Raw genomic sequence first — 12486 nt, forward strand, 5'->3', positions numbered from 1 at the left:
AGATAATAGGGAGACAGAAAGAAAGAAAGAAAGAAAGAAAAGTGAAGAGAGAGAAGGGAATGAAGGGCACCCCTACATCAGTGCACTCACTCAGAGGCAGAAGGAACTGGATGGATGGATATCAGACTCCATCTTTCCTTTCTGTTTGGCTTTAGCTTGAATCTTCCCGCCCACATCCCTTAGGCAGCAGAACAGTGTCTGTCGGGGAGAGTGGGTGGGGCAGATACAGGAGGAGAGGAGGGGAGGAGTAGAAGCAGCTCCTCTCCTCTAACTGGTCATGTGGGCAGCAGGGGGACCTCTGCTATTAGGTAAACTGGGCTTCCCCTCTCGGCCTGCAACCCCTTGGTACACCCCTGGGGAGACGTGATATGCGGCCCGCACAATGGTTTGCCCTATGGCCAGTCCGGGCCTGCTGCACAATGAAGATCGCTGGTACACAGAGGAAGGTAAGTATTTAATATGGCAGCCTGCACTCAGCTGAAATAGAGAATTAACTAAAAGACAAGTTGAGCTTATGTCCTTTAAGATATAGTTTAACCCCATATTAACCTCAACCCCTACCTTATAGGGACCAACTGCAGCAGCTGTAAGATATGAACTCATGAAGCTCTCCAAATGTTGACGAAGGATAAGTCCCAGCATGCTTTCCTGCATAATATGGTTAAGCAGTTGAGCCACAGATAATTATCAACATTATAGGAACAGGATTTACCTACCTGTGGGATGGACTGTCCATTAGTGGCAGGCTTAACAAAGGTCATTGGATTGGCAATCATATGGACCCCATTGAGATTCTGCCGATAAAAGTTAAACAGTTAAAAGGAAAAGTTAAAATGACTCAATGGCTTCACTTTTACTTCTTGAGATTAAATACTCTCAACTTTTAAATTCCATATGGTTCCAAAACATCAGCAATATTTCTATCTAGGGTACAGATGCTCTTACCTTGCTTTGGATGAGTTTGCTTAGGTCCTTGGCTGTTGCCCTAGAAGAAAAAAAAAAAGTTTTATTAAAATAGAAGCTGTCTCTTATTCACAGTGGCTGGATACATTTTAAACACTCACATACAAATAAATACTGTATGCTTACTCTTCATTGATGAATATAAGTTCAATGGAAGGTTGGTTCTGCTTTCCACCTACAATGAATGAAAAAGAAGAAAGTTTAAGAAATTTTGCACATCAGATAAAGCTTAACCAAAAACCTGGATAATAATACTCATAATTACAGCCAAACATATTAATTATTACATATCTGATAACTTGATATTGTGTTTTAGAGCAAAACAGTCTTAACTACAGCTAAAATTTTAGGGCCCGGATTCAGATAGGAGTTACGACAGCGTATCTCCGGATACGCCGTCGTAACTCTGAGTGTGCGGGGTCATATCAATGCGCCTGATTCGTAGAATCAGTTACGTATAGATTTCCCTAAGATCCGACCGGCGTAAGTCTCTTACACCGTTGTATCTTAGGCTGTATATTTACGCTGGCCGCTAGGTGGCGCTTCCGTAGATTTATGCGAGGAATATGCAAATTAGGTAGATACGCCGATTCAGAAACGTACGTCCGCCCGGCTCATTTTTTTTACGTTGTTTACGTTAGGCTTTTTCCGGCGTAAAGTTACCCCTGCTATATGAGGCATTTCCTATGTTAAGTATGGATGTCGGGCCAGCGTCAAATTTTCCGTCGATTACGTCGTTTGTGTAAGTCGTTCGCGAATAGGGCTGGGCGTAATTTACGTTCACGTCTAAAGCATTGGCTTTTTGCGGGTTAATTTGGAGCATGCGCACTGGGATACGTTCACGGACGGCGCATGCGTTGGGGTCAGCCTTCATTACCATACAACACGCCCACTGCATGGAGAATTTGAATTCCGCAGGCTTACGCCGGACCACATACGCTACGCCGCCTTAACTTAGGGCGCAAGTTCTTTCTGAATACGGAACTTGCGCCCTAAGTTACGGCGGCGTAACGTACCTGAGATACGTTACGCCCGCCGATAGATATGTAATTGTATCTGAATCCGGGCCAAGGTGTTTTCCACCTTCCCTCTGTTCTGGCTCAGCAGCTTCTGCAAGCCTCTTCTGATTTGACACTTCCAGGAGTGTCGGATACTTGTGTCCTCTGCTGCATGCTGTGGTTCCAGCCTTTGACCCATTGTCTGGCCAAGAAGTGGGCAGTAGAGACAGCGGCTGTGAATGCTTCAACTAGAAGGAGGCACACAAAGAGCAGGACATACAACATATGCTACTAAGGTTGTGTACAGCTCATGGAGGTGGGAAAACACTTTGGCCTTTTTGCCTTGGGTGATAAAGAACCATGTTCCTGCACTGTTCCAAGCACTACATCACCACAGAGCACGGTAGTGACGTAGGGGTTGGATGAAACCACTACACATAACAGAAGACACAGGAATCAGGGATCCTCAGACTCGCCAATTGCAGAAGAGTCTGGCAGAAGCTGCAGTGTTATAAGGGAGGAGAGTTAGGACATTATAGAAGTATAGGAGCCCTTCTCTTGCAGGAAACTTTCAGCAAGATTTTTTTTGTAACCTAACAGGGTCACCTTGTTTCTCTATACACCAAAAAATAAGGTTTCAGACAATCTTGTTGCCATAAGCGAACTGCAGATGCAGCTATGTCTACAGAATGCTGTGCCTATAGGCGGCCATACACGGTTCGAATTTCGAAAGAATTTTCTTTCGAAAATCGTATCAAAGAATTTTCGTACAAATTTCGCACCGTTCGTGGGCTGCAGCAACAGCCAATTTTCGTGCAGCAAACAAATTTGAGAAATCCGACATGTTGGAAATTTTTTGAAAATCAAAACATTTTCTGATCAATGATGGGAGAATCGTTCGAGAAATGTAATAGAAAAAAAATGCGCATGTGCAAGAAAAGAATATTCCCGGCAACATGAAAGTTTTGTCGGCTGAATTTCGAAAATCAATTGTTGCATCATCGGATCACAAAAAAAAAAAAGTTTTGATTTTGAAAAAAAAAATGTGTTCGAAAATTTGACCGTGTATGGCCTGCTTATGCCAGCTGAGGCCTGTAACTGATAATGCTGCAGTCCATAGATGCAGCTGTGTCACCAAAAATAACATGGAAAAGTGAACATTTACCTTTTCGTTCAAGGGCCTGCACAAAGGAAATCACATGCAGTGAAAGTAGAAGAGACCTACTTTTTTGTTGTCCATTTTCAGCTGCAGATGAGCCATTGGCCACTGTCCCCTCATGGTCATCTTCAGCGCTTGTCAGCTGCTGCAGGACGGCGTCTGCTATCGGCATCACCATGGCGGTGGATGAAGTATTGGAGAGCCACATGGAGAGAAGAGCCGTGCAGCACATGAAACACATCAAGAGCCTGTGCAGAACATAAAGAGCAATGCCTCAGTACTGTAATGTGGCTTTATTACTGTTTTAGCACTGCAATATAAACCCATGGGCCCTAAACCCCCAATTACTGAAACAACCACATTATGGGGGTTATTTACGAAAGGGAAATCCACTTTGCACAAAAAGTGCAAACTACAAGTGCAAAGTTCACTTAAAATTGCACTGAAAATGCACTTGAAAGTGCAGTCGCTGTAGATGCGAGGGGGACATGCAAGGAAAATAAAAAACAGCATTTTAGCTTGCACATGATTGGATAATAAAATCAGCAGGACTTCCCCTCACTTCAGATCTACCCCTCGGATTTACAGCGACTGCACTTCCAAGTGCACTTTCAGTGCAATTGCAAGTGTACTTTGCACTTGTAGTATGCACTTGTAGTGCAAAATGGATTTGCCTTTCGTAAATGACCCCCAATATCTTGTCAATGTTACAAGTTTTACTTTGTAGCCTGTAGGGGTCACTGTGCTGCCAATATATATGGATGAATAGAGCTAGGAATACAATTCTTTATAGCAGGGGTGCCCAACCTTTTGAAGAGCGAGGGCCACTTAAGCAACTTGGTAACCAGTCGCAGGCTACAATGAGCAGAGCGGGAGAATGACAGGTCACGGCTATTTTATAGGCCCTCCGATCCAATCAGATGGAAGGGGACAAATTCCCTTCTGTTTTTTTTTTGCGGATTGGCGGTAGGCGGGCGTAAGTGGACAAAAGTCTGTTTACATCTGCCGCTCTATAGAGGTAAATTGAGGATCCGATTGGGTCAGGCTGATCATGTGAAAAGGGCCTAAGACTGCTTTCACACTGATGTGCTGTAGTTTGCCCACACCGCGGGTGCAGCGTACTGCACATGTGTCTATCCTGCAGGTTAGCTGAACTTTGCTATAGTCTCTGCCCGTGGCAAAAGCCGGTGCTGTTCAGGAAGCATCAGCTTATGGGGCTCTTTCTTCTTACTTTCTTCCTCTACCACCAGCTTCATTCACAACACTAATGCTGTGGTATGGATGGTCGGCAACCTGCAATCTGGGCTTGCCAACCCACCCTTCCAGAGTAGGAGGTTGTGGGCCACATCAAAGGGCTCCGCGGGCCACATGTGGCCCCCAGGCCACTGGTTGGCCACCCCTGCTTTATAGATTAGTATCTATATAAATATACTCATACTGTTTTATTTTACAATCACTCATCAAGGAAGGTGGCATAACGACAACTAAGTAACTTTCAAGTGACTTTAAAATATGTGTTGTTGCGCCTATACTCTCACTGTTGTGTGCTATTCATTGCGACAAGATGCACATATATATATATATATATATATATATATATATATATATATATATAAAGAGTCACAGAAAATTTCTAAATACTGACTTGTGGATCTGAAGTGTACAGGCAACTCACATGTAGTCAGATATAATGCAGCGCATAATACGATCAGATACAAAGTAGCAGTGATATCATCACTGTGTTCCCTCTAGCCTGTGCAGAGAGCAGAGCTGTGGGAGGGGCACAATAGGCTCCACCCAAAACAGGCTGTCTACAGAAAACTAGAGGGGGCGGAGATAAGACCAGTCACTCTGCACAAAAAGAAAGAGCAGCAGTGGCAGGTCTTTATTATGGAAGTTCCTGCCCAGAGGGAAAGTTTCACACTGGAATATTGCACAGATGTGGAAGAAATACACGAAGCACATCAAGATTCAAGGGTGAATACACATGGCTCTTGTATTTAGGCAATATGGGCCAGATTCACGAATAATTGCGGCCGTGTAACGTAACCCGTTTACGTTACACCGCCGCAAGTTTTCAGTGTAAGTGCCTGATCCACAAAGCACTTACCTGTAAACTTGCGGCGGTGTATCATAAACACGTCCGGCGCAAGCCCGCCCAATTCAAATGGGGCGTGTACCATTTAAATTAGGCGCGCTCCCGCGCCAGACGTACTGCGCATGCTCAGTTTAGAAATTCCCGCCGTGCTTTGCGCGATGTGACGTCATTTTTTAGAACGGCAACGTGCGTAGCGCCCATTCGTATTCCCGGACGTCTTACGCCAAAACAAAAATTTTTTTTAATTCGACCTGGGAACGACGGCCATACTTTAACATGGCTCGACTAAAGTTAAGCCATGCTAAAGCAGGTGTAAATTTGCGACGGGAAGAAATTACTAGCGACGACGTAACGAACGCGAAAACCATCGTGGATCGCCGTAAATGCTCATTAGCATACCCGACGCAGGAAAGCGACGCAAACTCCACCCAGTGGCGGCCGAAGTATTGCATCCTAAGATCCGACAGTGTAATTCAATTACACCTGTCGGATCTAAGGGCTATCTATGCGGAAATGATTCTATGAATCAGCCGCATAGATAGGACAAGAGATACGACAGTGTATCAGGAGATACGCCGTCGTATCTATTCTGTGAATCTGACCCTATATGCTTATCCTGGAGTTTACCTTATGGCCTCATGCACACTGGATTTTCTCTGCCCATTGAAACAAAACACTGAAGAGCTAAACAAGTCTACCACTTAGGCACATTTAGACGCGTTTACAGGCATTCAGGCGCATCAAGCATTTTTTCTGCTGAAACTCTGCTGCTGCTGGATGCACTGGCTGCTGTTTTTTTTCCGCTTCTAAACGCCCTTGCCTCTAAATGCTCACATGTACATGGACATATAGGGGTTGATTTACTATAACTGGAGCGTGCAAAATCTGGTGCAGATCTGCATAGAAACCTATCAGCTTCCAGTTTTTTTTTTTCTTTTGTCAGAGCTTAATTGAACAAGCTGAAGTTAAAAGCTGATTGGCTACCATGTACAGCTGCACCAGATTTTTCACTTTCCAGTTTTAGTAAATCAACCCCAAAGCAGTGGCGGCCCGTCCATAGGGGGCACACGGGCACCACCCGCTGTATTTATGCACCCGGCCCCCTGATCTACATGCAGGGTGCCAGACGCATGGATTTCAATCAGGTTTTTTTAAGCATGTGATTAGAGCAAGAGGCTCTTATAGGCTTTAAAAAAAGGGTGGGTTTGGGGCTTAGAGCAATGCGCCCAAAGCCCTCCCAGTTGTGTGACAATAGCGAATGAATATTCGCTATTGTAACACTGATTCTCCTCCCAGGCAATCAAAAGTGGGTCCTGGGAGGACCCGTCCCCCGATTGGCCGAAAGGAGATCCGATCGGATTGGCTGCCAGGAGAGAGAGAGGCTGCCGCCCGGAGCGCTGTCTGCGAGATAGTATAAGTGCGGGGCCAATCGGGAGGAGGGGTGGTCACCCGTCCGTGACGCGATCGACCGGGGGGCAGTTGGGCGGATTATGACTAAGGCCTTATAGGCTGAAACACGTCAACCATTACTATTTGCGTTTGTCCACTGTGGCTTGTTAAGAAACACTACTAATTTTTAAGAGCAACGTCCAGAGTGCGGATCATCTTTTCTTCATTACTCTACTCAGCCAGCGACTGTGGATCGAGCACCCGGGAACCTTGCTTTCTATGTGATGTATGGGTAGCAGCACTGACTTTTTTGTTTATATTCTGCAATTGGGTGGATTGTTTGCCACCAAAACATGGAGGAGTGTTGAGAGTAGGGATGAGCTTTATGTTCGGGTCGAACTTGAGTTCAACTCGAACATTGGCTGTTTGCCCGTTCGAACAGCGAACAATTTTGGGTGTTCACGGCAAAAAGCCGCGTAACACCCTTTAAAAGTCTATGGGAGAAATCTAAAGTGCTAAATTTAAAGGTTAATATGCAAGTTATTGTCATAAAAAGTGTTTGGGGACCGGGTCCTGCCCCAGGGGACATGTATCAATGCAAAAAAAAGTTCTAAAAACTAACATTTTTCCAGGAGCAGTGATTTTAATATGAATTGGTATGGATTTTTGGGGGAAACACCATGCCATTTTTATTTTATTTGGTGCAGGGTTCCCCTTAATATCCATAGCAGACCTGAAGGGCCCGGTAATGGAATTCAGGGGGACCCCCACATATTTCTTTTTTTCAATGACATTGATCTGTATTGCCGGGACCTGACAATTCATTATAGCCGCGAGTAGTTTTAAATGACTTTTTTTCCTTTAGAAATGTCATTTTGTGCAGAGACAGTTCTAAACACGGGAAACTTTACAGGCATACTATACTTACCCCCCAGGTACGAAATGTAAAGGAATATTTCACTTTTATTGTTTCTCTTTAAGCAATATTAAAATCACTGCTCCCAAAAAAACTTCAGTTTTTAAAACTTTTTTTGCATTGAAACATGTCCCCTGGGGCAGGACCCAGGTCCCCAAACACTTTTTATGACAATAACTTGCATATTAACCTTTAAAATGAGCACTTTTGATTTTTCATGCTCGTGTCCCATAGACTTTAACGGTGTTCACGTGTTCGACCAAATTTTTTGCCTGTTCGCATGTTCTGCTGCGAACCGAACCAGGGAGTGTTCAGCTCATCCCTAGTTGAGAGGCAGGGGAAAAAGCCAGATGCACCTAGAAGCAGCAGAAAAAAATGTGTGATGCCGCGTACACACGATCATTTTTCAGCATGAAAAAAAACATTGTTTTTCAGCATGTCGAAAAAACAAAGTTTTCCCAACTTCATCATTAAAACGACGTCGCCTACACACCATCGTTTTTAAAAAATGATCTAGCAAAGCGCGGTGACGTACAACGGCACTATAAAGGGGAAGTTCCAATCGCCTTTGGGCTGCTTTAGCTGATTCCGTGTTAGTAAAAGACGATTTGCGCTTTTCTGTCTGTTACAGCGTGATGAATGTGCTTACTCCATTATGAACGGTAGTTTTACCAGAACGAGCGCTCCCGTCTCATAACTTGCTTCTGAGCATGCGCAGGTTTTTTTACGTCGTTTTAGCCCACGCACGATCATTTTTTACAACCCGAAAAACGAAAAACATTGTTTAAAACGACGTTAAAAAATGCAGCATGTTCGAATTTTTTTTTTGTTGTTTTTCAGAACCTGAAAAATGATGTTAAGCCCACACACGATCGTTTTAAATTACGTTTTTGAAAAACTAGGTTTTTTTCATGCCGAAAAATTATAGAAGAACCAAATAGCTTAGTAAAATAATTTCTCAGATTCCTCCTAATTTAAGTTAAAGTGGAGCTTCCATCCCAATTTTTTTCCCATTATTGTGCTCATTAGACCTAAAAAAGAAAAAACATTTTTTTTACTCATCTGGAAATGCCTGTTGCTATGCGGTCCCACAAAATCTGCCTTTGGAATCACCTAGGATTCTGACATCATCTCCCTCTAATGCTCCTGGGTAAAGTGTGTCATCATTTCCCAGGATGCAGTGCGCTGTCCAATTATCACTCCTCATCCAAGACTTCCAGGAAGTAAGTGCTTCACAATGGCCACAAGAAAAATGACAACGGTGTGGACATAGTTTTATAAACTATCTTTTTTGAATATCTATGCGGAGCGGCGGCGGATTGCAAAATAGTAAGTGACCGGATTTATATTATAAAAACGCAGGATAAAAGGACATACATTTAAAAAATGCTAATTGTGGTTGGAACCCTGCATTAACTTAGTTTGCTAGCTACCAATAATCATAGACTAGCATGTCTCAGACATGAACCTGTATATACTCACATGCCTGGTTTTGCCCCAGATAACATGACCATTCTTAGGGCGATCCTTTTATGGAGGTTCCACTTCTCCACTGACGCAGCCAGGCAGATGACTCCCATAAGCAGTAGTGTTGTATTCTTAAAATATTCTGCAGCCACCTACAGGAAGAAACTATTATATTGAAGTAAATATTTTAAGTGGACCCAGTAACTTCAATATAAACACATTCCTGACATGCCATAATATACAGCAACAGTATTATGTTTTAAACAGCTGTATTAATTAGAAGAATTGAATCCTTGTATTCCAGTGAGTGAATTGGCCTAGGTTAACTTGACTCCATCAATCTTCTGCAGGCAGTAGCAGGCATTTCCTCAGTCTTTTCTCCCCCACTGACTAGACTGCAATATTATAACTTCATCGCAAATCACCAGGTGAAAGACTGCTGCCAATTTTTAGGATGACAAAGTTGGCTTGGTATCAGCTTCTGCAGTCCCTGTACAGCAGAGCTCAGACTGGGGAAGGAAGAAGCAGCACTTGAAGCAAATTAGGTATGTTGCGGTGCATGGAGCATACTGACAAGAGGAGAGAGCAGAGTTATGCCGCGTACACACGATCAGTCCATTTGATCAGAACGGACCGATGGACCGTTTTCATTGGTTAACCAATGAAGCTAACTGATGCTCCATTGTGCCTACACACCATCGGTTAAAAAAACGATCGTGTCAGAACGCGGTGACGTAAAACACAACGACGTGCTGAAAAAAACGAAGTTCAATGCTTCCAAGCATGCGTCGTCTTGATTCTGAGCATGCGTGGATTTTTAACCGATGGTCGTGCCTACTAACGATCGTTTTTTTTCCCATTGGTTAGGAATCCATCGGTTAAATTTAAAACAAGTTGGCTTTTTTTTAACCTATGGTTAAATAACCGATGGCGCCCACACACGATCAGTTTTGACCGATGAAAACGGTCCATCGGACCATTCTCATCGGTTGGACCGATCGTGTGTACGGGGCATTACAGAGAGTAAACCTCATCAGTCTGCTGCCTCTCCTTTCTCTATCCAGTCCCAGAGTGGGGAAAGGGAGGAGACCTGTAAGTGAAAGGAAAACTGCAGCAGAGAAGGCTCAAGTCAACGGCCCAGATTCACAACCGAGATACGACGGTGTATCTCCAGATACGCCGTCGTATCTCTGCGTTGCGCCGTCGTATCTATGCGCCTGATTCTTAGAATCAGTTACGCATGGATAGCTGTTAGATCCGACAGGCGTAAGTCTCTTACGCCGTCGGATCGTAACTGCATTTTTACGCTGGCCGCTAGGTGGCGCTTCCGTCGAATTCCGCGTCGAGTATGCAAATTAGGTAGATACGCGAATTCCCGAACGTACGCCCGGCCGACGCAGTAAAGTTACGCCGTTTACGTTAGGCTTTTTCCGGCGTATAGTTGCCCCTGCTATATGGTGGCATAAGTGCGGCGTAACAATGTTAAGTATGGCCGTCGTTCCCGCGTCGAAATTTGAAAATTTTGCGTAGTTTGCATAGCTCGTCCGTGAATGGAGCTGGACGTAATTTACGTCCACGTCAAAACCAATACATCCTTGCGACGTATTGGGAGCAATGCACACTGGGAGATTTCCACGGACGGCGCATGCGCCGTTCGTGAAAAACGTCAATCAGGTCGGGTCACAGTAGATTTACATAAAACACGCCCCCCTGATCCAAATTTTAATTAGGCGGATACTAGGGTTGTCCCGATACTACTTTTTTGAGACCGAGTACAAGTACCGATACTTTTTTTCAAGTACTCGCGATACCAAATACCGACACTTTTTTCAAATGTCATGTGACAGTGGCGGTATTTTTTTCCAATTTTTTTTTAACAGTGATTTTTTTTGTTTTTTTTGGGGGGGGGGGGGTGTTTGTTTTTTATTTTTTATTTACATTTTATTTTTATTTTATTTTTTTAAATATTTATTGCAATTTTTTTTTATCAGCCCTGTTGGGGGTCTTTGGTGAGATATCAGGGGTCTTAAATAACCTCTAAAATCTCCCCTTTAAGACAGAGAAAGGGACTAAGGACACAGATTCCCCAGTCCCTTTCTCTGCAGCCTCAGCTGAAATGAATGGAGAGAAGCTCCTCTCCATTCACAAACTGAAGCATCGTAAACACAGGTTACGATGCTCAGTTATGTGAATGGACAGAGTCAGTGATCACTGACTGTCCATTCGGAAAAGGTAGGAGCCGCTAAATTTAGCGGCTCCAACCTCCGCTCTCCATCCTCACAAATTGAGGGGGAGAGTGGCACGGACGGGGGGGAAAGAAGAGCAACACGGACGGGGGGGAGAGAAGAGTGACACGGACGGGGGGGGGGAGAGAAGAGCGGCACGGAGCACGGGGGGGAGGAAAGACTGCACGGAGCACGGGGGGGGGGGGGGAAAGACTGCATGGAGCATGGGGGAGAAGACTTGCAACTCCCCTGCCTGCCCAGGTATCGGCTGAGGCATCGGAGCATTTCCCCCGAATACAAATACTCGGGGAAATGCTCGATATCGGTACCGATACTAGTATCGGTATCGGGACATCCCTAGCGGATACGTTACGCCGCCGCAGAGATACACGGATGTACAAGAATCTGGCCCATCTTCTCTACCAGGCACTGGATGGAGAAGGGTTAGAACATCTGACAATGTTTTTGTTGCTGTCCACCCCCTTTTCTTATATGGTGTCGCACAGGGATAGGAATAGAGAGAAAATCTCCCCAATAAGAATCACAGACAGAATTAAAACCTGAACAAAAATTGTATTTCTTCTTCCCTCTTCTTGTAAGTACATTAGGGTATTAATTGATTTTTTTAATTATCTGTCTGATGCTCAAGGCCGTTATAAAAACAGTGAATGGAAAATCACGATGATAAATGAGCCAGTGAAATGTAATGAGGTTTATTTCAGCTGAAATCACAGTGAAAGTTGTTTTCTTTTTTTTGCTCATTCTTTCAATGATTTAGACATTTTTTTATTACTGTGTAGTCTAATGGGAATTTGGATGTTTTTTGTGTTTTTTTACGTCCAAGGAAAGTGGTGTCTGGGATGATTACTTTAGAGGCTTTTACAGTAAAGTCAGTTTATAAAGAAGACCACATGAAAAATAAAAAAGCATGGAGACTGCCAGATAAATGAAAGGAAATGGGAACATATCATTCTTCATATTGCCAGCTGGGAGATCTGGTTGGAGAACGTGTTTGCACATCAGAAATTCATTAATATAATGGGCTCCTGTGATTGGGTGGAACAGTAAATAACAACTTTCTGCCTAAATTCTGGGGAAACCAGAGCTTCGGGGAAATTATCCAAAAACATGTGTACTGAGTGATTGCATTTGCTGCTCAGCTCTATAGAGTTGATATAACTTTAGAAAAAAACAAGTGGAAGAAATCAACGTAATACAAATATGGAAACTATAATGGTTTTGGGGTGAAGTTTTCAGTTTTTTTAAGAGAC

At 43.8% G+C, this 12486-nt stretch overlaps 1 protein-coding gene across 1 annotated transcript in view; it reads right to left on the minus strand.

Moving 5' to 3' along the window:
- The window catches only part of SLC13A4 (solute carrier family 13 member 4), a 98511-nt gene that overhangs the window by 51751 nt on the left and 34274 nt on the right, over positions 1 to 12486 (minus strand). Inside the window, exons 3-7 of the mRNA XM_040345678.1 lie at positions 9006 to 9142; positions 3187 to 3368; positions 1090 to 1138; positions 946 to 985; positions 717 to 794 (exon numbers count right to left, since the gene is read on the minus strand). Of these exons, the coding sequence (XP_040201612.1) occupies positions 717 to 794; positions 946 to 985; positions 1090 to 1138; positions 3187 to 3368; positions 9006 to 9142 (486 nt within the window). The remainder of the gene's footprint in view (positions 1 to 716; positions 795 to 945; positions 986 to 1089; positions 1139 to 3186; positions 3369 to 9005; positions 9143 to 12486) is intronic.

This window comes from Rana temporaria, chromosome 3, assembly GCF_905171775.1.
Source record: "Rana temporaria chromosome 3, aRanTem1.1, whole genome shotgun sequence".
In the NCBI taxonomy this organism is placed as follows: domain Eukaryota; kingdom Metazoa; phylum Chordata; class Amphibia; order Anura; family Ranidae; genus Rana; species Rana temporaria.